Source organism: Mercenaria mercenaria, chromosome 12 (genome assembly GCF_021730395.1).
Source record: "Mercenaria mercenaria strain notata chromosome 12, MADL_Memer_1, whole genome shotgun sequence".
Taxonomy (NCBI): Eukaryota; Metazoa; Mollusca; class Bivalvia; order Venerida; family Veneridae; genus Mercenaria; species Mercenaria mercenaria.
This window is the reverse complement of record NC_069372.1, coordinates 71,629,522-71,655,354: the sequence shown is the minus strand read 5'-3', so window position 1 is coordinate 71,655,354 and position 25,833 is coordinate 71,629,522. Positions and strand designations below refer to the sequence as shown.

General features: G+C 36.0%; 1 protein-coding gene across 2 annotated transcripts in view; it reads left to right on the top strand.

Moving 5' to 3' along the window:
• LOC123535423 (probable WRKY transcription factor protein 1) overlaps positions 1-25,344 on the top strand; it is a 52,854-nt gene extending 27,510 nt beyond the window's left edge. Inside the window, exons 1-4 of one of the 2 annotated variants that reach the window (XM_045318082.2) lie at positions 1,293-1,487; positions 5,934-6,206; positions 12,354-12,491; positions 13,870-25,344. In XM_045318082.2, the coding sequence (XP_045174017.2) occupies positions 1,478-1,487; positions 5,934-6,206; positions 12,354-12,491; positions 13,870-16,760 (3,312 nt within the window). In that variant the 5' untranslated portion in view covers positions 1,293-1,477 and the 3' untranslated portion in view covers positions 16,761-25,344. Of the gene's footprint in view, positions 1-1,292; positions 1,488-5,933; positions 6,207-12,353; positions 12,492-13,869 lie in introns of those variants that run through there. The other variant, XM_045318081.2, reaches the window with a different exon arrangement.
• The last annotated feature ends 489 nt before the right edge of the window (positions 25,345-25,833 follow it).

Sequence of the window (25,833 nt, the reverse complement as noted above, 5' to 3'; positions counted from 1 at the left end):
AAGTATTATTTTTAGTGTTATGCTATATAAAACTGAATTTGGAAAACAATATTGAAATGTAGCTTTGTGATTGGATAGTTTTAAGGTTGAGTTCAGAATGCTGCTTTGAGATTTGACAATTATTTAAGATTAAGGTCAGAATGCAGCTTTGAGATTGGACAATTTAAGATTGAGATCAGAATGCAGCTTTGAGATTGGACAATTTAAGATTGAGGCCAGAATGCAGCTTTGAGATTGGACAATTTAAGATTGAGGCCAGAATGCAGCTTTGAGATTGGACAATTTAAGATTGAGGCCAGAATGCAGCTTTGAGATTGGACAATTTAAGATTGAGGCCAGAATGCAGCTTTGAGATTGGACAATTTAAGATTGAGGCCAGAATGCAGCTTTGAGATTGGACAATTTAAGATTGAGGTCACAAGCAACCTGTCAGAATTGTCAGCTTTATAGTTCTGGACTCAGAAACATGAGAGGTAGTTTGTTGTACTGAGTTTTCATCTGCATTAATTTAATACTGGTATCTATATAATTCCCAAGAAGAAAAACTGGAGAAAATTGAGTTTGGCATTAGAAAATTTTATCTGCATGTAACATGTTTGTACTGGGTGATCTTGTATATTATTACCTCTAATGCCTAGGAGATTACAAAATAATAAAACTGATGATGTAAAATAAAAACTTTAATGTTTTGAAAATGCATCATTTATGAGAATTTAGAATGAAATATTTGTACTTGTATATATCAATTATTTTGTATTGAAAGTAAAACAGTGCATGAGGTGATTTTATGTGTGATATGGATTATCTTAAGTTCTTTTTAATATCTTCTAATTAGATTGTCATACAAGGAATTTATTACATAATTGAATTATATAAAAGAGGGTTTAACTTGTATTATGATTTTCTTAAAAAAAGAGGATTTTTAGGTGATTGTCCTTTCATTTCTTTTTAAGATAAAATGCTTTATCTGATAATACATGTACTTTGATATATCGAAATGTGTGAAAAATAACTATTAATCATCTGTTAAATTAGATAGATCTATCTCTATTCTGTTTTTTTCATGTTTAGTTTCTAAGCATATTTCTCTTAAAAATTTTTATACCAGATCCAGCATTTTATTCATTCTTGTCTTGATTGTTATACATCAGCTATCATCAATTGATCATTTAAGTGCATTGTTTGGAATACTTGAACCAATGAGTGGGCATGAACTGTGGACTGTTGTTCTAGTTTAATGGTGATAATAGATATTTGGATAAAGATAACCCAAGGTTATAAATTAATGGACTTAAAATGATCATACATCTAAATTGCAAAATTCAAAGTTACATGACTGTATGCTCAAAAAGATAGTGTTGGAATTTGGAATGAACTAGTAGGATTGTGATTTGTAATTATATTTTGTGGATATAGGAAAGGAGATATATTTAATAAAGTGCAGCTGTTGTGTGCAGTGGGATAATTAGTGTAAAGTATGGAATTAAGTAGGTGTACTGCCTTATCATTACTTCTGTAACCATTAAATTTGTTTTTAGCTCGACTATTCATAGAATAGTAGAGCTATTGGACTCGCCCGTGCGTCGGCGTCCGCGTTGGCGTCTGCGTCGGCGTCCGCGTCCGCGTCCGCGTCCCGATTTGGTTAAGTTTTTGTATGTAAGCTGGTATCTCAGCAACCACTTGTGGGAATGGATTGAAACTTCACACACTTATTCACTGTGATAAACTGACTTACATTGCACAGGTTCAATAACTCTGTTTTGCTCTTTTACAAAATTATGCCCCTTTTTTGACTTAGAAATTTTTGGTTAAGGTTTTGTATGTAAGCTGGTATCTCAGTAACCACTTGTGGGAATGGATTGAAACTTTACACACTTATTTACTGTGATAAACTGACTTACATTGCACAGGTTCCATAACTCTATTTTGCTTTTTTACAAAATTATGCCCCTTTTTAGCTCGACTATTCGAAGAATAGTCTAGCTATTCTACTCACCCTGGCGTCGGCGTCGGCGTCGGCGTTGGCGTCGGCGTCGGCGTCACACCTTGGTTAAGTTTTTGCATGCAAGTACATACAGCCATCAATGAAAGGCATTTAGCTTTGAAACTTATTTCTTCTTTTTCTAGGTCAATTACCAACCTCTCTGGGTCAAGTCCCATAACTCTGACATGTATTTTGAGCAAATTATGCCCCCTTTTGGACTTAGAAAATTTTGGTTAAAGTTTTACATGCAAGTTACTATCTCCAAAACTAATGCAGATATTGATTTGAAACTTCACATGTGTCTTCGGGGTTATAAAACTAGTTGATAGCAGCAAGTGCCATAACTCTGACTTCCATTTTGGCCAAATTATGCCCCCTTTTGGACTTAGAAAATTCTGGTTAAAGTTTTGCGTGCAAGTACATACAACTATTTCTAAAAGGCATATAGATTTAAAACTTATTTTTTCTTTTTCTAGATCAATTACCAACCTCACTGGGTCAAGTCCCATAACTCTGACATGTTTTTTGAGCAAATTATGCCCCCTTTTAGACTTAGAAAATTTTGGTTAAAGTTTTACATGCAAGTTACTATCTCCAAAACTAATGCAGATATTGATTTGAAACTTCACATGTGTCTTCGGGGTTATAAAACTAGTTGATAGCAGCAAGTGCCATAACTCTGACTTTCATTTTGGCCAAATTATGCCCCCTTTTAGACTTAGAAAATTCTGGTTAAAGTTTTGCGTGCAAGTACATACAGCTATTTCTAAAAGGCATATAGATTTGAAACTTATTTTTTTTTTTTCTTGATCAATTACCAACCTCACTGGGTCAAGTCCCATAACTCTGACATGTTTTTTGAGCAAATTATGCCCCCTTTTAGACTTAGAAAATTTTGGTTAAAGTTTTACATGCAAGTTATTATCTCCAAAACTAATGCAGATATTGATTTGAAACTTCACATGTGTCTTCGGGGTTATAAAACTAGTTGATAGGATCAAGTCCCATAACTCTGACCTTCATTTTGGCCAAATTATGCCCCCTTTTGGACTTAGCAAATTCTGGTTAAAGTTTTGCGTGCAAGTACATACAGTTATTACTAAAAGGCATATAGATTTGAAACTTATTTTTTCTTTTTCTAGATCAATTACTAACCTCACTGGATCAAGTCCCATAACTCTGGCATGTATTTTGGGCAAATTATGCCCCCTTTTGGACTTTGAAAATTCTGGTTAAAGTTTTACATGCAAGTTTCTATCTCCAAAACTAATGCAGATATTGAATTGAAACTTCTCATGTGCCTTCAGGGTTATAAATCTAGTTGATAGCAGCAAGTCCCATAACTGATATGCATTTTGGTCAAATTATTCCCCCTTTTGAACTTAAAACTCTTTTGATATTTAACTTTTTTGGGTAATATTTTCCTGCTTCTGGGTCAATATTTCGAATAGTCGAGCTTGGCTGTCTTACGGACAGCTCTTGTTCGACTTAGAATTTTTTGGTTAAGGTTTTGTATGTAAGCTGGTATCTCAGTACTCACTAATGGGAATGGATTGAAACTTCACACACTTGTTCACTGTCATGATCTGACATGCACAAAGCAGGTCCCATAACTTTATTTTGCTTTTTTACAAAATTATGCCCCTTTTTCAACTTAGGAGTTTTTGGGTTAAATTCTTATATGTAAGCTGGTATCTCAGTACCCACTAATGGGAATGGATTAAAACTTCATACACTTGTCCACTGTCATGAGCTGATAAGCACTTTGCAGGTTCCATAACCCTATTTTACTTTTTTACTAAATTATGCCCCTTTTTCGACTTTCTTATTCATTCAAGCGACAAGGCTGTTAAATAGTCGAGCGTTGCTGTCCTCCGACAGCTCTTGTTATTTACATTTCTAAGCAACAGGATAGACTTTTGTTTTTTTTATACGCCCGAAGGGATGTATTAAGTCATACCCCCTGTGTTTGTCCGTCCGTCAGTCTGTTAGCAGTCTCGTGTCTGCTCTGTAACTCTTGAACCCCTTGAAGGATTTTAAAGAAACTTGACACAAATGTTCACCACATCCAAATGACGTACAGAGTGCATGTTCTGGATGGCTCGATTCAAGGTCAAGGTCACACTTAGGGGGTCAAAGGTCATATGACTTTGTTTCATGTCCGCTCTGTACCTCTTGAACTGCTTGAAGGATTTTAAAGAAACTTGGCACAAATGTTCACCACGTCAAGGCAACATGCAGAGCGCATGTTTTGGATGGCTCGCTTCAAGGTCAAGGTCACACTTAGGGGTCAAAGGTCATATGACTTTGTTTCATGTCCGCTCTGTAACTCTTGAACTGCTTGAAGGATTTTAAAGAAACTTGGCACAAATGTTCACCACATCAAGACGACATGCAGAGCGCATGTTTTGGATGGCTCGCTTCAAGGTCAAGGTCACACTTAGGGATCAAAGGTCGTACCTGAAACGAATTTCGAAGAAACTTGATACAAATGTTCATTTAATTTACATTGAGACAATGTGCAGAATGCATGTTCTGGATGGCCCGCTTCAAGGTCAAAGCCACACTTAGAGATCAAAGGTCATATGACATAATGTTTCGTGTCCGCTTTGTAACTCTTGAACTGCTTGAAGAAATTTAAAAAGCTTGGCAAAAGTGTTCACTACACCGAGACAACGTAAAGAATGCATGTTCTGGATGGCTTGCTTCAAGGTCAAGGTCACACTTAGGGGTCGAAGGTTATACCTTCGGGCGTATATTGCTCCTCATTGTGGTGCTCTTGTTTGTAATTTGACTTGAAAAATTCCCTAAAATTTGTTTTTTAAGACTTACTTTGTAACCTCAGTTACAAGAAACAGAAATCTCCCCAAACCCACAAAGAAAAAGAAAAAAATTAAAACAAACAAAGAGCAACATTAAACAAAATAGTCAAAAGTTTATTCTTTTTCATGTTTAAAAAGTAACCTTTGTTTTATAATTTGAAGATACAGGTAACAATAAGACAGGGGCATAATTGAAAGAATGATGAGGGATTTTTTCAAAAATATGCTTGAAAATTTCAGAGGATGGGTTAGGGAAATAGTTTCCTCCTTTACTTGTGAATCTGTAGAGAGAAGTATGCTTGTGAAAGGTTTTGTTAGCAGGAAGAATGCTGTAATGCATTAGATCTATAACATTTAGACTGAAAAACTGAGATCAGTGTTCCATAAAACTTAACACTGATTGTAATGTTTGTAATTTAGAAAAAAAAATGAAGTGAGAGATTCTTATGTAAAAGGAAACAGATGTTTGATATTTATGTGGAGTTACCTGTGAGTTTGTGCAAGTGAGTTGGAATTATTACTCAAGCTTTTAAGCAGCATTATAAATTACAAGCAGATACATAATCATTGTGGCATTGCACTATATTCATACATTGTTTTTGCTTGATATGTGATTGTTATCATAATGTTCTTTTAATGTAACACAAAGGTAAGCAGACAATAAAAAGTGTAACTCTGATATAACAATTGCAACATAAGCTTTATTCCATCCTGTCTTACTGCATACTATTACCGGTAAATCTTATAACAGTGATAAAAGTATAAAGATCTTTATGTGGTGTTTATTGCGCTTTAAAGGTTGTTCAGTAACTGTTGTCCAATAAGTATAGGTACAAATTTGGATAGATTCTACAAATTTGGATAGATTCTACAGATTCTACAAATTTGGATAGATTCTGTAGTTTTCAAGATAGACCATACTCCCCCAAGTGGTTCATGCAAGTGCTTTAAATTGTAAGACTAAAGTTAAAGCCAACCATAGCTAATTTTATTGACATTCTGTTATTTTAGGTGATAATGCTTCTGATGTTTCTGTAGGTCAAAAAAACAGGTGAAGCGATTAACTAGATATAGTCCCTTCCAGGAAATATTTCTACGTAGTAAAAACTGTTATCTTATATTTTCAGTGTTGTCTGCCTTGGAGTGCACAGACTGGCAGGGTAAGGCGGTAGCAGATGGCGTTGATTTTTACCCAAAAGAGAACGATCCTTGCTTGCACTGTCGCTGTGAAAAGGGCTATTCTACGATGTGTAAAACAGTTTCATGTGCCCCACCAAACTGTCCAAATTGGAAAGCAATTGCTGGATTTTGTTGTAGGTTTGAGTGTTTGGACAAGAATGGAGTAGCTACAAAACCAGAGAACAGTACAGGACCACCCTCACACAATGGCGATGTCTCAGGTATTGGTCTTTATATGCTTTTTGTGTCACCTGAAGAAAAGCATTACAGTAATTGCACTGTCTATAAGTTATTTCAGTAGTTTGTCTGGCTGCCGGAAACACTTTGTGTCTCAGGTGAAATTTTATTCAAAGGATAAGTGTGGTGAAAAGGTGTGTTAAAGGCAGGTGTTAGGTCATACCTTCAAAGTCTGACTCACAGACAGGAGTCAGGTCATACCTCTAAAGTCTGGCTCACAAACAGGAGTCAGGTCATACCTCCAAAGTCTGGCTAACAGGTAGTAGTCAGGTCATACCTCCAAAGTCTGGCACACAGGCAGGAGTCGGGTCATACCTCCAAAGTCTGGCTCACAGGCAGGAGTCAGGTCATACCTCCAAAGTCTGGCTCACAGACAGGAGTTGGGTCAAACCTCCAAAGTCTGGCTCACAGGCAGTAGTCAGGTCATACCTCCAAAGTCTGGCACACAGGCAGGAGTCAGGTCATACCTCCAAAGTCTGGCTCACAGGCAGGATTCGGGTCGTACCTCCAAAGTCTGGCTCACAGGCAGGAGTCGGGTCATACCTCCAAAGTCTGGCTCACAGGCAGTAGTCAGGTCATACCTCCAAAGTCTGGCTCACAAACAGGAGTTGGGTCATACCTCCAAAGTCTGGCTCACATGCAGGAGTCGGGTCATACCTCCAAAGTCTGGCTCACAGGCAGGAGTCGGGTCATACCTCCAAAGTCTGGCTCACAGACAGGAGTCGGGTCATACCTCCAAAGTCTGGCTCACAGGCAGGAGTCGGGTCATACCTCCAAAGTCTGGCTCACAGGCAGGAGTCGGGTCATACCCCCAAAGTCTGGCTCACAGGCAGGAGTCGGGTCATACCTCCAAAGTCTGTCTCACAGGCAGGAGTCGGGTCATACCTCCAAAGTCTGGCTCACAGGCAGGAGTCGGGTCATACCTCCAAGTCTGGCTCACAGGCAAGAGTCGAGTCATACCTCCAAAGTCTGGCTCACAGGCAGGAGTCGGGTCATACCTCCAAAGTCTGGCTCACAGGTGGGTCATACCTCCAAAGTCTGGCTCACAGGCAGGAGTCAGGTCATACCTCCAAAGTCTGGCTCACAGGCAGGAGTCAGATCATACCTCTATAGTCTGGCTCACAGGCAGGAGTCAGGTCATACCTCCAAAGTCTGGCTCACAGTCAGGAATCAGAACATACTTCCAAAGTATGGCTCACAGGCAGGAGTCAGGCCATACCTCGAAGGTAATACTCATAGGCATTGGTCAGGTCATACCTCTAAGGCCAGGTTCAGAGGAAAAAGTCAGATTTAAACCTTCATGGTCAGGAATAATGACAAGAGTCAGGTTCTACTTCAAAGGTCAAGCTTACAGGCAGTAGCTGATTGTACCTCCAAAGTCAGGCTCACAGGTAAGAGTAAGGTTATATCTCCAAAGTCAGGCACACAGACAAGAGTCTGGTTGTACCTTCAAAGGTAAGGCTCACAGGCAATAGTCTAGGTGTACTTGCAAGTTCAGGCTCACAGGCAAGAGTCTGGTTGTAACTCCAGTCAGGCACACAGGCAGTAGCTGATTGTACCTCCAAAGCCGGGCTCACAGGCAAGAGTAAGGTTATACCTCCAAAGTCAGACACACAGACAAGAGTCTGGTTGTACCTTCATAGGTAAAGCTCACAGGCAAGAATCTAGGACTGGTGTACTCTCAAGTTCAGGCTCTCAGGCAAGATTCTAGGTGTACTCTCAAGTTCAGGCTCTCAGGCAAGAGTCTAGGTGTACTCGCAAGTTAGGCTCTCATGCAAGAGTCTAGGTGTACTCTCAAGTTCAGGCTCTCGGGCAAGAGTCTGGTTCAGGTTGTAAGTTCGCAAGATCAGGCTCTCAGGCGAGGGCTTTTGTGAGTGGGTTATCAGGTCTTGGCGATAATTTATGAGTTATTCATGGATGGATATTCAAATATTCACTATAGTAAGACTACTTTTTTCCTTGTAAGACTAAAACCCCATACTAAATGGTTAAATGGTTCAATTTCCTTGTCTGGTCCATAACTTTTTTTTATATGGCTGATTTTTTTTATTTATTTGGCACATTCCCCATAACAAGGTGATAAATATAGGTTCCAATTGTGAACAAATTGTTATTTCCCTTTAATAATAGCATGGGACTTTTTGTTTCATTTCTTAAAATTTCTTTGATAAAATTAAAAGTAGGGATGGGAACGAATACTGAAATCAATATTCGAATATTCGGTTTGCCATATTCGAATATATTCGAAAAATTCGGTTTGTTTTAATGGAAGCTTTAAGTTCATATTAAGTAATTGGCATATACCCAACGTATACATTTGTTTTAAGCGTCGATAATCGTACGTAATAAGGCCAAAAAATGTTTGTTTCGGGTAACCCGATCCTACCTAGCAAAACCCGCCAATCCTAGCGTTTTTTTTCACGATTCTGTCAGTATAATCATGACCATATTTAACTAATTCAGTGTTTTAGCTTCAAAATGATACAAAAAAATCAAAACGATTATAATTTAGACTGTCGCAATTTTATCTAAAAATAGCAGGTCGTCCCACTTAAACACGTGACGCGCTGTTGTATTACCGCCGCCATTTTGAAAATTTTCAATCGGCGTGTAAAAAGCAAGTAAGGCAGACTTAAACCTCCTTCAAAATGAGCTTAAGCATCAATCATATGATATTTCTTGATTTTATTATAAACTAATTCAAAATTTAATTAGAATACGGCCGATTTCGGATGAAAACCGATTCTGCGGATGATCTGAAACGTCGTACAAAATATTGTGGAAAGATCGACAGTATCTACAAGTTTGGTATTGTTTTCAAAAAAAAAATTCTACAACTTCTTACATAAAACAGGCGCCAATAAAAATGAACAAAAGATAAAAAGATATCACATTTACGCCTAATACAAACTGTTAATCCGTAGCGATGACCCCAGGTAATTATGCATTGCAGTTTTCTTGTTAATTGGACATCTTTTGACATGCATCTGACACACTGATGCCTGTTGCAAACTGTTAATCCGTAACGATGGCCCCTGCCAATTATGCATTGTTATTTTCTTGTTAATTGGACATCTTTTGATACGCGATAAACAAACATGACATGGTTTTATTCTGTAGAATTAGCATGTTCATATTGCCCAAAATCAATGATACTTATTTTGAAAAAAAAAAAAAAACAAAAAAAAAAAAAAAAACAATATATATACAATAATTTACAAATATTCGAATTTGATTTTCATATTCGAATATTCGACCGATTTTTGAATATTCGAATATTCGTTCCCATCCCTAATTAAAAGTGATCTCATGCATTGAAGCTTTTGAGAGATCAGACTTCTTTTTTTTGAAACAGTTGAACAGCAATAAAAACTAAATAAATCTGTATTTTGATACCACTCCAGTTTCATAGTTTTTGTCCTATTGCCATTGGGTGAACTGCTACATTAGTTGTGTTTATATTTGTGAAAAAAAAGAGAATCGGTGCACCCAGGCTCCAAATTTAGAATATTTTTGATATGATGGTATGCTAGAATATTAAGCATATGTTGAGCTAATCTTTGACATGTTTGTGTTAATATTAGACATTTTAAGCTGACACTGACCCCTAGGGCATGCCATAGTCACTTGTTGGACATGTATATACATATACCCTTACTGTTTCTAAGCAAGTTTAAGAGTTATCTCTAATTGGTAAATGGTTTTATCTTAAAAAGCCATTAGATATAGATCTGTTGCTTTTTAGACAATATCATAGTACAGTTGAGTGATCTGGATATGGTTAAAACTTTGACAAACACCAACTGCCAGAAAATCTATGTGAAGAAGGTCAAAACTTTGACAAACACCAACTGCCAGAAAATCTATGTGAAGAAGGTCAAAACCTTGACAAACACCAACTGCCAGAAAATTGAAGGGCATTAAAATCAATATAACAAATTTTTATAGCATTGTTTTCATGATAAGCTTTACAAGTTTATATGCTGTGAAATAATAAGTATTGGTGGGGAATTAATTTTGTGGCTTTCTTGATTGTGTCAACCCATGAAATTTGACCAGCAGTTGAAAGGTGTAAGCTCTGAAAACGTTAGACCAGCAGATGAAAGTTCACATGATAGGTGTAAGCTCTGAAAACCTTAGACCACCAGATGAAAGTTCACATGATAAGTGTAAGCTCTGAAAACCTAGACCAGCAGATGAAAGTTCACATGATAGGTGTATTAGCTCTGAAAATCTTAGACCACCAGATGAAAGTTCACATGATAGGTGTAAGCTCTGAAATCCTTAGACCAGCAGATGAAAGTTCATATGATAGGTGTATTAGCTCTGAAAATCTTAGACCAGCAGATGAAAGTTCACATGATAGGTGTATTAGCTCTGAAAACCTTAGACCACCAAATGAAAGTTCACATGATAGGTGTAAGCCCTTAAAACCTTAGACCAGCAGATGAAAGTTCACATGAAAGGTGTAAGCTCTGAAAACCTTAGACCAGCAGATGAAAGTTCACATGAAAGGTGTAAGCCCTGAAAACCTTAGACCACCAGATGAAAGTTCACATGATAGGTGTAAGCCCTAAAAACCTTAGACCAGCAGATGAAAGTTCACATGAAAGGTGTAAGCTCTGAAACCCTTAGACCAGCAGATGAAAGTTCACATGAAGGGTGTAAGCTCTGAAAACCTTAGACCAGCAGATGAAAGTTCACATGAAGGGTGTAAGCTCTGAAAACCTTAGACCAGCAGATGAAAGTTCACATGAAGGGTGTAAGCTCTGAAAACCTTAGACCAGCAGATGAAAGTTCACATGAAGGGTGTAAGCCCTGAAAACCTTAGACCACCAGATGAAAGTTCACATGAAAGGTGTAAGCTCTGAAAACCTTAGACCAGCAGATGAAAGTTCACATGAAGGGTGTAAGCTCTGAAAACCACAACATTTCAGGCCAACAAAATTAAATGATTTCACATTACAGCATCTTTGATTGACTCCAGTCAGTCAATGCAAAAACCTTGAAATAGATGACACATCTGTGTCAGTTCAGATGGGAAAGCTGCAGTCAGACAATTTATTGTTATAGTTTCCAGGCTAATCCTGTTAGCTTATCAAACTCACTGGTTTATCTTGTTGTTGGTATGTTTCTTACCCAGTTTTTTCACTGCATTTGCAGATGCAATGCAATGTCGGAAATTTGTTGGAAATTCAGTAAAAATCCTATTGGCAGTACAAGTTTTCATTAGAAATAATTTACTTGAAAATAATCAGAAATGCTTACCAAGCTAACAGTAGCCTATGCTTAAGTCTTGAATTTCTGAAGTGATATTTTAACACTGTTAAACCACTTTTCTAATGATTTTCAGTGAATTAATATTGAGAGTTGTAGAAATAGGGAGACAATCAAAATCCCCTTGATCAAAATCCCCTTCGCTGAAAAATGACAGGGTGTTACAAAATCCCCTTCATACTTTTGCAGGGGGTATCATAATCCCCTCTGTGATTTTTACTGATTTCATTAAGTTCAAATACATCTATATACAATTTAAAAGTCTATTGCATAAAACACGTAAATACAATGCATTTAGCAAACATAATATAATTTGGAGCACTGATATCTATATATCTATAATGAAAATCACAGAGGGGATTATGATACCCCCTGCAAAAGTATGAAGGGGATTTTGTAACACCCAGTCATTTTTCAGTGGAGGGGATTTTGATCAAGGGGATTTTGATATACACTCGTTTAAGTTACAGTGTATGTAGTGGCAATCATATTCATAGTGAGAACACAGAAGCAGGTTTCTAACATACCTGGACAAAGTTTCTAACATAAAGCCAAACTCATTTGCTAAGATGAAAAAAAAAAATTCATTGTGAAATGTTAAGATAGGGAAAAATATAGTCTGAAGTTATATTTCTACGAGTGTATATCAAAATCCCCTTGATTTTTCCCTATCTTAACATTTCACAATGAATTTTTTTTTTTCATCTTAGCAAATGAGTTTGGCTTTATGTTAGAAACTTTGTCCAGGTATGTTAGAAACCTGCTTCTGTGTTCTCACTATGAATATGATTGCCACTACATACACTGTAACTTAAACATTGTTATTTATAACACAATGTAAACTTCTATTTTAGGAACACCAACAGACAACACAGTAACTGATCTGGGTTTGAGACTTGTGGCTAGCACAGTGACCACGTTTCTGATCCTGGCACTGTTGTTGTTTCTGATACACCGGTTCAGGCAGAGGAGGCTACTCATGACTCTAAGAAGTAAGTAGTAAATACCGGATTTAATATAAGTATTGAACCCATATAAATGATACTCAGCAATTCCCTTGCAATTTTATATCCTTGTCTGTTATTCCGGCAATCTTTCATTCTTTGGATATAAATGTAGCGCATACGAGCAGTGGTATCCATAACAACTGGAGAATGCTGAAATCACATACGGGGAAAACGTAATTGAATGGAAATTACCAATTGTCATTACAGGTCCACTACCTAAAATATATTTTTTGACCTCTGGATACAAAGAATATAATATATTGGAGGCTTAGTTAATGGAGGCACAGTGTTGGAGGCATATGCCCAAACCCGTTCATGGATTTTCAGTTAACTATCCTAAATGTTCACCGTCATAATACAAAAAGATACACACATGACCAAGGTCATAGGTCAAAGGACAACATCAAACTTCAAGGTCAAATAGCTTTTTTTTGTGTGTCTGCTCTAACTTCTAATCTTCTTAACTGCTTATAAATTCTTTTAATGAAACTAGCATCGCTTTTGTTTACCGCAGAAAGTTATCCTGCAAAGCATACAATTCAGGGCCCCTATTCATCGATTAAAGTCTGAAACAATAAAAAAAAAGGAAAATATTTAGTTTGCCAAAATTTAGTTTAAAGCATATTAACTAAGGAAATTTGGCTAAAATTGTGCAGCTGCTGAATGCACTATCAGGCAAAGTTTCATCTTGTGTTTATTCTTTAGTAAAAATGACGGAGCAAAAAAAAAATTTCACATTTTAAAGTCTTACAGTCATGAGGTCCATGTATCCAAGTTCAAGGTTACTCTAAGTCAAAAGTGATCATCAAAACAAATCTTATATTCCCTGTATCGAAGCATTTTGTATTGATCACCTTCAGTGATAGCTCTAGTTCTACATTGGTTGTAGTGAACGTTTTTGCAATTTATTTTAGCTACTGTTGATAACTGCTGCTCGAACTTTGTGTAGTACTTCCACATTGGTAAGAGATTTTGGGGCCAACAGCCAAATTCCATCCTGACCATGATTTGATCAGCTGCCAGATGCTCTACCCCTGCATCATTGTGTCTCCTTGAACATACAGTATAGTTGTTTTCATGAAAATTTGTTGGCAAAGGGAGACTACTGGTTCTAGCATTTTGGCAAGGATCTTTGAAAGTATAGAAAAATAAGAATTTATAATGAATATTACACCTTCCATTTCTTTGAAAGCATGTTTTTGAGAAGGGAGATTGTTGGATTTTTGATAAGTTGGGTTAAAAAATTCTCATTTGGGAATTGTGTCACTTGTGAGGAGATGGTGACACTTCTTACTAAAATTATAGTGTTCTTTTTCTGATAATTGCCGAAGTGATTTAAACTTAACTATGTATGTGTTTTCAGGGTATAGTCGGAGACGAGAACAACTGGATGACCTAGATAGCATAAGTTATTCGCCTGACTTCTATCATGTCCAGTGTCCTCCATATGAGGACCCACCACCTCCATACACCCCACCTAAACCTCTGCCTGGAGAGCAACCACCTCCATATGAGTTAATAGATGGTAACCCAGGGGAACAAGGGAATGAGGGGCAGCAAGGGAGCGATATCACTTCACCTAACTTTGATCAAAATTGCAATAATGTACTAAATGGAAATAATGCAGGCAGGGATATAAATATTGAAGGAATATCACATGCTGCTAATGGAAGTAATTCATCAAGCGCTGGAAATAATGGAAACATTGGTAATAGTAGTGGAAGGATAAATGCAAATAGTAATGTTATAACAAATGGAAATAATAGTGCTGGAATAAATGGATGTGTAAGAATACAAAATGATGTAAGTCATCTCACTAGGGATAATGACTGTCGAATAGAAAATAGCTCCCTACAGCAGAGGTCTAGAAATATGCAAACTTTGGAGCCATCAAATGTTGAAAATCGGAATTTAACAAGTGTTCATTTTAAAAATAATCCTATTGGACAATCGAGTATAACAATGGGTGTGCAGAATAGAAACAGAAATAATCGCAATAGATATTCCGATGGAAATTTTAATCTAAGTCCCAGTCGGAATGTTTCAAATAGAAATATGCCAGTAGCTTTTAATGAAAATACTGCAGCTTTAAATTTAGAACTACAGAATACTGTTAGAAATTTTAGAAATAGAAATATTCAGATGACTAATTCTAATAGGCATAGTGTTCCCAATACTGGTGATATATCATCTAGTACGACAGATATTGGTGAGTCAACAACTTCAGCAGAGTCATTATCAAGTAGTCCAGAATCACCACACTTTGATGCTGAACCAAGAAACCTTGATAGATTAGCAGGCGATATATTGGCAGATGATGCTAATTCTACAGTGAAAAGATTTTTAGATCGTCAGTTTGGGCCAGTGCCAAAGAACCGACGCTATCCAACTACAATGTCGCAGTCTTGGACTAGTGCTCAAGTATCACCGCCTGGCCAAAGTTTCCGACAGAGTATTTCATTAGGATCATTCCCTCCAAAACCAGAATCTCAGACAGTTCAAAAAAGTTCCAGTATGATGTCTGCTGCAAATGTTGGCGGACAGAATTTATCAAGGTCAAAATCAGAACATTTAAAAACAAATGGTAGTTTAATCAATCAGCCATATAAAGGTGTAACCAAAAGCCCGTCTCGAAACATGCCACACGCAGGGCATGCAGTGAGGGTTGCCTATAAAGAAGCAGATGAGCTTTGCCGCAAACATTTGCATAAGAGAAATTCATGCGATTCAAATTTCCGCTCGACAAATTCTAGTCAAGATGATGCCATAGATTCTAATGCTAGCGTGCATTCTGGTCAAGTAGGAACTGAGTCATCGAGACTAACAGCAGCCATATTGGATCCTGGAGACATTATTGTGACCAGAAGACAAGATGAGTTGCGCAAATTGAGACTAAGTCACTTGCTAAATAAACAAACTTTCTCTTTAGATTCAACAAGTGTGGATTGTTCTAATCATACTTGTAATCCTAGACAGTTACAAAGGTCTTTGAGTGAGAATTCTGTGAACTCTATGAGTGTTTGCTCAGAGACTGGCGAGAAAAATGGTGCTGATGTTGCCATTAGCAATGATGCACCATACCCGACAAACTCTTACAAAAACTTTCTTCAGTCTTGTCTGATAAATAGGTCAGACTCTGCAGACGGTACACCGAGTCAACAGTTGCCATCCAATAAACACTTGCCTCTTAATCAACCCTTGCCACCAGATCAGCAGTTGCCTTTGAGGCAAAATAACATAGAGGCAAGAGACCAGGCAGCATATTCCTCAACAGGTGAAATATCCAGTTGTAAGTCCACACCTAAGAAAGATAGTGCTAAAATGGAGACAAGAAGAAAATTGCCAGATATTTCAATGATGCATAGCTGGCATGGCGGACAGATGGACTCGTGTGATGACAATGTTTCTGTTGGAAGGTTCAGTATGAACACTTTAGGGAGAAATGTTGATAGAAACTTTGAAAAGAAAACTTACTTGGATAAAGATGTTTCAAACATGTTTTTTCCATATTATAAACCAAGCAATTCAGTAGTTGAAATAGACAAAAACTGTGTTCCAAGTAGTGAAATGAGAGCCTGTGCATCACAGTTATATAATTACGAAACTGAAGAATTGCAAGGAAAGAAAGACAAAAAGAAGAATTTATTTAAGAGGCATTCTGCAGGCTGTATGCCCATGCCTGTCCCCGAACCCAAAACACACTCCCCACGTGCTATACAGAAACAATATCAGCGTTTAAAAAGTTCAAAAACACATGACAGGCAGCATGTGCAAAGAGTTTCAGAGAATAGTGCTAAAGATCATTCAAGGAAAAGGGTATCGAGTAGAGAGAGAAAATCAAGTAAAAAATTGCTTCATTTTGGGTGGGAAAATTCTCCTAAAGTGACAGATTTAACTCCACCTCATCTTTTACAATCTCATGTAGCAACTGAAAGGCCTACTTCATTAAACATATATAGAAATGAACATACTGAAAGGCCAGACTTGATTAATACTCGCAGTTCAGGGAAAAGTGAAAGAAAAAGGTCAAAATCTCTCGGGAGAGGAGACATGGTGAATTCTGCTTCACGTAGTTCTAGTCAAGGCTCACAGTCAAGGAAAAAGAAGCGGCAGTCAATACCAGCACAAGACCCTTTTCACCAGGAATTGGAACACGTTCTCCATCAGCAGAAATCACCAGTCAAGTCTACCATGTCACAATCAAGATGTCAGCCAAATGGCCTCGATAGAAATCGTGCAATAACACAAGTTTAAAACACATGTTAACTTTACTACCTGTTTGAATTTTTATGCCCCCGAAGGGAGGCATATAGTTTTTGAACCGTCTGTCAGTCTGTCGGTCCGTCGGTCTGTCGGTCCGCAATTTTCGTGTCCCGTCCATATCTTTGTCATCGATGGATGGATTTTCAAATAACTTGGCATGAATGTGTACCACAGTAAGACGACGTGTCGCGCGCAAGACCCAGGTCCGTAGCTCAAAGGTCAAGGTCACACTTAGACGTTAAAGGTCATTTTTCATGATAGTGCATTGATAGGCGTGTCCGGTCCATATCTTTGTCATTCATGCATGGATTTTAAAATATCTGCGCATGAATGTGTGACACAGTAAGACGACGTGTCGCACGCAAGACCCAGTTCCGTAGGTCAAAGGTCCTAAACTCTAACATCGGCCATAACTATATATTCATTCAAAGTGTCATCGGGGGCATGTGTCATCCTATGGAGACAGCTCTTGTTTAATATGTTTTACCTATGAATCTTGTATTTTACATTGTAAATTTTGTAACATGTGTTGTATTTTGCTCATTAATTAAAGGGGCTTGCCTTCAGATGTTGATCAAAATTGTAGAAACAGTTAATAGAAATGATATGTACAATAGAGTTGCAATAAAACTTGTAGTTCCTACATATACAGTAGTTTTTGCTGGATCACTGTGAAAATAGAATGATTTAAAAAAACAACCACAGTTTTTTTTTTCCTTAATGCATGTTAGAATAATTCATGTACACTTTCTGGATGACAGTTTTGAATAAAATAGCAGTTCTTGCACCAACACTTGATGTGTAATTAAAACTATAAATCAGTATTTCTCGGTAATTATGACTTTGATAAAAAACACAGCTAAATTTCTTCTTTTTCATGCCCCATTGCTATTGCATGACAAACGAATTGATGATTGGAGCATCTGGGCTCACTCAAGCAGTTCATTTAGTCTCTTCCGGTTTTCCTAATATCTTCTATGTTTGAATTGTTCAAAACTACCCTTGATTACTCAAGCATTTTCCTCATTCTGTTTTGACCTTGTGCACTCAGTGCTATACTGTACACACTGTCTGGAACATACGCAATTACTGTACTTTTTCATGCACCCTGCACTATATTCCCTGCACTATATTAATGCAAACAGCTTCTAAATTAAAAAATAATTATTATTTGATTTAAAATCTGGAGGCATGCCCCTTTAGCATTATCTTTCATGAAGCTCACAGCTGCCAGAGTTTTTACACATAATAGTAGTTTAGGCTTTAAACATCAATAATATTCTTGGTAATATAGCATTAATTGTTTAGTCTGTTATAGTTCAAGAGTAGTTTTGTCGGGTAATGCTGGTTTTCTATCAAATGTATGCTGAGTGTGCTGTATTGTGAAATCTGCTCGACTTTAGTTATTTAGAGAAATGAAATAATGTTGAAACTTGATTATGTTATATATTTTACATTGTAATTATTTCTTTTTATTGCAAAAGTCCCATTTGTTTTACGTTTACTGTTGTATATCATTACCTCGTGGCAAAAAGTGGGTAAGTTTTCTTTGTACCAGTGCATATATTCATTTTTGCATCGAGGTGATTTTATTATTTTGGCTGTAATAACTGTGACATACAAACAGTGAATTGTTGCATAATAACACATGATTTTCTGTATTCTTTGTTTAACAGGAAATCAAATCAAGTCATGTTAGAATGTTGGATATAACTTCAGCTTGAATTACCTCATCAGAGAATATAAGTTATTCTAATATGGCTGTCTCTGTTAAAACACACTTAGCTAGAACGACGTCATGTTAACGTGCGGTGACGTCAGAGTTTTTGTTGCGACCAAGAAAGAGCGCTACTATATTTTATCTACTGTTTTAGATTAAGGGCATATTAGAATTGAAATAATTCATAGCAAAGGCATGTTTTAGCACCATTTATACACTCTGGCGGTAATATGTCGTACCAATGCTCGAAGTATAACCGCCCATGGTGCATAAATAGTGTTAAAACACTCTTTTGCTATGAATTATTTCTTAAGTAATTTAGTAAGTAAGTAAATAAATATTTTAATATAGTGACATGTGCATTTGCTTATACAACAAAATAAATGAATATGAATATTAAACAGCACCCAGCCCAGTGGGCCTATATGTCACCTACAGGAAAATGGTAAATTATGACATTGTATAGACAATGAATTATATGAGTGAAATGGTATGACAGATGGAAATAGCTATATAAAATGGTTATACGAGGGCTGTTCAAAAATAACATAGACTTTTGCTGCCGGATGTTGCTTATTGTGTAAATGATAATGTGAAATATATCGTTGTTATTCGGAATCTTTCTGTAATGTGGTCATATATTTTTTGTAACATTTTTTCTGTTAGGCGAAGCGTGTCGAACGTTTTTATTACCATAGCTACGCATAACGGCGCAGTCGCTTTTTGATCTGTCATGATTTGAATTCAATCGCTAATGTTCGTACTAATAGTACACTTGCTTGTCCAAAAATATGCCAAAGAGCAGTAAATCGTCAGGGCGACATGTACCTAGAGTATGGCGACATTCTGATGTGGGAGACGGAAGAAAACAGCGTTTGAACTAACTGAGTATTACTGTTAATAATGCATGTGATGTCGTCATCGACTAACATGGATGGTAAAACAGTTGCTTAGTTATGGCGAGGAACAACTGAAAATCATAATTTAATGAAGCAGACACCACAACAATGTTCAGTCATCTGTGTCTTTATCTTAAAGTGGTACAAACGATTCTCAAATGGTCCAGAATTGCTTAAAATAGTAAAGATTGAGGGAGAAAACGGAAAAAACTGCGAATGGACGTTAACAACAATGTATGACGCCGTAGATAAAGACTAAGTACTCACATTGAGTACTCTGTCTGAGATGCGTGTCGTAAGTGTTCATACATTTTTAGCATTCTAACCAAATAACTTCTTATGACTTAAGTATTGCTCATTAAAATTTATAAAATAAATTTATAAATATGAAGTAATGTAAACTTAATGAAAGCATCACAATGAAGGCGCGACATCGTTAACATCGTGAATATGATCGCCGTGGTCCGTGTAAGTGACTGTTTTCGAGGAAGCGTAACTTCTGAATGCATGATCATAATCACGTCAAATTTGCAGTGCAGTTAGTAGAAAGACTGCATCATGATGGTATATTTCTTGTTTTGCTTTATTAAAGTTTATAAAAGCTAGAGAAAAAGTCTACGTTATTTTTGAAGAGCCCTCGTACAAAGTAAATACTGTGAAATCATTATTCATGGGGGATTAATTTTCGTGGATGAGCTCAACCACGAATTTAAGTCCCAACGAACAAATTGTGCCCACTATAATTTAAATAGTAAACAAACTCTCAAAACAAGACACCATAGCCGTTCAATCTGATTCGTAGTTGTATGCATGCGGCAGTACTAACCTGCAGCTTTCGTGTAGGTTATTGAGGCTCCATCAACGATAAACATAGGTATGCGTGGAAACAAAACTGACTATTTAATTTAGAAATGTACCAATGGTTTGTTTATGACATGCTTTTCAAAGTAAAAGTAGATAGTAAAAATAGAAGTTTGACATAGCGTCATGCACCAGCCGGACTATAATACGGCTGTTATTTGATTTTTTTTCGGCCTCGCTATGCAATGTTTATACACTAGCCGTTATTTTTACTGACCTGAAGTAAAATACTACGACTTTGGAACTATTAAATATCATAAATTAATTGCTAGATTTGCGTCCTATGCATAAATACTTAATTCACATTACACGTATCTCGGCAGGAAATAACACATGCACAATTTCAACAGCATGTAATTTTAGATGCAGACGTGCCATTCATTTTGAAAAAAAAAATCGGACCAGTTTATAATAGTTTATGAAGGATTACTACTAGTACTACAGATTAAAAACAACATTATTTAAATCTATTATAGTTTGTTTTAATTTGCAGTATAATAACTAGTTTTTGTTGAAAACACGGTCAAATGATCAACGATCAACTTTATATTTGTTTCGATTATGAATGCTAATTGTGCAAGCTACTATGGTTTTGACACTTTTTAATTGGCACCGACTTTTCTTACTGAATATTTCACAGTTTTAAAATGTTTTGCAAATTAGGGATCACATAATTATAGATAACGCGGTCATTAATTGGCACATGATCACTCACTAATCTCCTGCTGCATAGATTGCAAATTCAGTAACCATGGTAGCGCTGTCTGACACGTGTAGGTTTCACATGTAAGGAACCCAAGCATCTGTAGATCTATTCCTGTAGAAATTATGTTTTTTTTTATTTTTATTTTATTTAATTTTTTTTACAAAAAATGAAAATCAACGAATTTATGCCCCCACGAAACAGCCGTTTTGGCCAGAACCACGAAATTTTGTGCCGACGAATTTTTTTTTACAAAAAATGAAAATCCACGAATTTATGCCCCCACGAAACAGCTGTTTTGGCCAGAACCACGGAATTTCGTGCCGATGAAAATAAATGATTTCACAGTATACAGAGTTTCAAACAATACCAATTGTAAAGAATAAATTTGAGTATTCAGTCAGACTGTGTTAGATTATAATTTGTTAAAGATTTTGTTGTATTACAGCTAAATTTTATTATAAGTAGTTTACATAATTTTATCAGATATTTTTTTTTTGTAAAGATTATTTTTTTTTAGATTTTAACAACTTACATTGTAGCTAAGATGATTTTATGAAGAAATTCTTGTTAACTCTTATTCAATAATTGATGTTGGGTTATAACTTGGTAACTTATTAATATAAAGTAAAAACTTGAAAGTCAAGATCAGAAAGAACAGGAAACATGATCAGAATCTTGGTGATTTAAGTATAAAACTAGTAATACATTGTAATTGTTTGGGTATTAACATTGTAAGAATTTATTATTTGGTAACAGATGTAATTTTTTGTATGGCTTTATAAAACAGTAACTTGGTATGGTTATATGGTGATATTATAATAGATATTAGAGAGTTTTTTTCACTTTAAGAAGTAGGGCTGTGGATCGTCGGACAAGTGGCAATCCGATCCGATTCGCGAGTTGGGGCTGGCGATTCACAGTTCGAACCACAAATCACCAGCAACAACTTCTTTAATGATACAAAACTGCAAGACTGTTATAGAAGTACCGTTTCTTTATGGAATCTAAACTTTGCAGTTCTCATGGTGCTCAGTTTAACAATTATGACTTATGTTTAATGTTTTACTCATTAATTAAAGCCAGGTTTAGCGGGTGGACTTGTGTAATGTTCGGCCATTCTTGCAGATGAACGCTATGATGTCGGTGATTAATATCACAATATTTAGTAACAGTTTCGCATTTTTTGATAAGAAAACTTTATTTGCTGGAAAGAAATTTTGTATTTAACTTTTTATTAAATTTAATTTCTTAAATGATAAATGTTTATTCACTGTTTTGACAGATTTCATATTAATTTTAGTTTGAATATAAGACCGATGCTAACTCTACCCAAGACATTTGTTTACATCTGGTTTAGAATCTGACAACGCTTAATCATCTTAGATGTGCAAGAAAATTCATTGAAGACGTTCAGTATGGCTTTTATTTAGTTTTATTGATAGAATTTTAAATATTGCATGTATTAATGAAAAAGATCGGATCCAACGAATTTGACAATGACGAATATCAGTACTCGAACTTTTGATCAAATTCGTGGATATCAGAGTACTGGGATACTCGTTACAGCCCTATTAAGAAGGTTAAAGTTTAAGTAAATTTAATGTGTTTTTAGTCCCCTACTGGTGGAAAACAGGAGGTGACTGTAGGAATGCCCTCCGACTCCGTCCATCTCTCCGCAAATCTAGATTCTGCAATTACTCGAAAAGGTATTCAAGATAGGTTCATAAAACTTGGTATGGGCAATATATAGATAAAATTATGCACCTACATGATTTATGGTTGTAAGTCAAAGGTCAAGGTCACTATTGAAGGTTAAGTAAAAATTGTTTCTGCTCCATAACTTATATGCATTGATGGATTATCTTTTTTTTTAATGCTACACACAAAATGTCAACAGGTCTATATTTGTCAGTTAAAGGTCAAGGTCACTGTTTAAGGTCAAGTAAAAACCTGTTTCTGCTCCATTACTTATAATTCATTGAAGGATTTTTTTATTACTACATAGAAATGTTCCCCATGATTAAACTGTGTCACGCACATGACCCATGGTTGTCGGTCAAAGGTCAAGGTCACTATCGAAGGTCAAGTAAAATTATTTCTGCTCCGTAACTTTTATGTGCATTTATGGATTAGCTTAGTACTGCACACAAATGTTCCCCATGAGGAGACAATGTGCTATGCGCATGATCTATGCTTGTAGGTCAAGTTCACTATGGAAATTTAAGTAAAAATATTTTTTTTTTCTTTAACATCTCCTAAATGCCCCGAAGCATTTTCAGCCCTAACACTTGCCAACAACCACAAGGGATTAATAAAGTTTTCCAGCAGTAGGGGACTTCTGTATTGCCATTGCAATACTCTGTCACCTGTTTTTCAAGATATGTTAAAGTGTCTATCACTGCTTTCTGTTGGTTAAGAAAATATTAAGGTGTAGACACTTGGTACTTATACTCATACTTGTCTTATCTGAACTTCAGATCAGCATCATTGGTTAAATGTTGAAGTATGCTGAAAAAAAAAAATGATGAAGGAGACTAAATTTCAGCAGCTTATTAATCCATTGGTTGTGTATTGCTCACTGATATTATTTATTTATTGATCATTCTTTAAATTGTGTATTGTATGTAAATAATATTTATATGATAGTTCAACAAAAGTTCAGTATATTGTAATTTATTTTAGGGCTGATGTGATGAAAATTACACCAGTGTTGCCATACTTGTTTATAGCAATGTTTTTGTTGCAGTTAATGTTATGGTTTGTAAATGTTAGGAAAATATCTACCAAATGGTAATGTATCTTGTGCAAAATTAGTTAATGATATTTTACAGTTTCTTATTTCTTTCGAAGTGTTGTTTTGTTATAATTTAAAGTTGCCATGGTGGTAATAGTAAAATATTTTGATAGATATACTGTCATTTTAAATGTTTTAATTTAGGAGTATTGTATTGGTGACTATTATCCTTTTGTGGCATAACCTTTTATTATTGGCATGATTATTTTTTTGTGTGATTTTAATTTTTTTAGTATTTTTGTTTCTAGTGTTTCTCACTCGAAGAGTAGACACTGTTGTTCTGACTTGGAGGGGAAACACTGTTGTTTCTGAATTGAAGAGGAAACACTGTGACTGTTGTTTCTGACTTGGAGGGGAAACACTGTTGTTTCTGAATTGAAGAGGAAACACTGTGACTGTTGTTTCTGACTTGGAGGGGAAACACTGTTGTTTCTGAATTGAAGAGGAAACACTGTGACTGTTGTTTCTGACTTAAAGGGGAAACACTGTGACTGTTGTTTCTGACTTAAAGGGGAAACACTGTCGTTTCTGAATTGAAGAGGAAACACTGTAACTGTTGTTTCTGCCTTAGAGGGGAAACACCGTTGTTTCTGACTTTAAGAGGAAACACTGTGACTGTTGTTTCTGCCTTAGAGGGGAAACACCGTTGTTTCTGACTTTAAGAGGAAACACTGTGACTGTTGTTTCTGACTTTAAGAGGAAACACTGTAACTGTTGTTTCTGCCTTAGAGGGGAAACACCGTTGTTTCTGAATTGAAGAGGAAACAAAGTTGTTTCTGGATGGAAGAGGAAACACTATTATTTCTGACTCGGAAGGGAAAAACTGTTCTTTTTGATAGGAATGGAATCACTTTAGCATCTGACTAGAAGACAAAACAGTGTTGTTTCTGACTCAAAGGGGAAACACTGCTGATTCTGAGTAGAAAAGGAAAGGAAACAGAATGTTAAAATATTTTTGAGAGGATTAGTTTTACAGGGTTCTGTTTTCATGTTATCAGTCCAAGTTTAAGGTATCATGTTGAATGATGCGTAATATTACTTATGCCACTCCAGTCCTTTCACTGCTCACTGTAACAGAAAGTTATTTATGTTTCTGATCAAAACCAGTTCATAACCTGTAAAAATGAGCTTCACTGATATGCAAACTACAGGCGTATGAGTGGAAGCTTTCTTTATTTCAGACTTGTTGCAAATTTTGACCCACCACTTTACAGCAGAAATTAGTTATAGTATCTAAATCAACTTTTCTTCGGATTCAACTGATAATTTGGCACTGTTAGAAATGTTTTTGTTTGGATGCAATTGCTATTGAATAGATAAGATTCGTTTTCAGATAGCTTTTTAATGATAATGTACCAGTACGAGATAATTTGTATTAATTTAAAAGTATTAAGACATTTTTAACCATCTTCATTTCTTACCATCTCCAAGAGACAAGTCTGTATCAGACATTTACTGTAGCTGTACTATCTTATAGTCATGTATCCAATTGTTGGGTGTTTAACACTGGATTTTATGTGTTAATTACTTGTTTTTGCATTTATGTAACAATGTGTCAAATTCACTAATAAATATTATTTTATTTCGAAATTGTTTTTACTGTTGTATTTGGTAATTTCTTCAATCATGCTTCTGTTAAATATGGGTTAAAGTTCTAGGGCAAGTCTTGTATGTCTTCGATAGCTCTGGTCTGTTGATTATTAAACAGTTATAGATTTATGTCTAGGTTTATTTAAATTTTTTGTTAAACTGCTAAAAGTAATACTAACCTTGACCTTCCAGAAATAAATATTGGTTTTGACCTCCCTAAAGTAATACCGACTTTTACCTGCCCCAGAGTAATACTAATATTGACCTGCCTGTGGTCTAGGATGTACTATACAAGTGTTGTATTACAAACCCGCCAGGATATATCCTTTTTGTTTCAAAATCACATGGTTATTGCTAGGGCTGTCATTGATCGGGTCTTTTGCATATCGACGATACCGATATATCGGAAGACAAATATCGACGATACATCGATATATCGATTATTAAGTTAGATTAACAATCTCTTTGTTTATGGGCATGCTATATACCTTCTT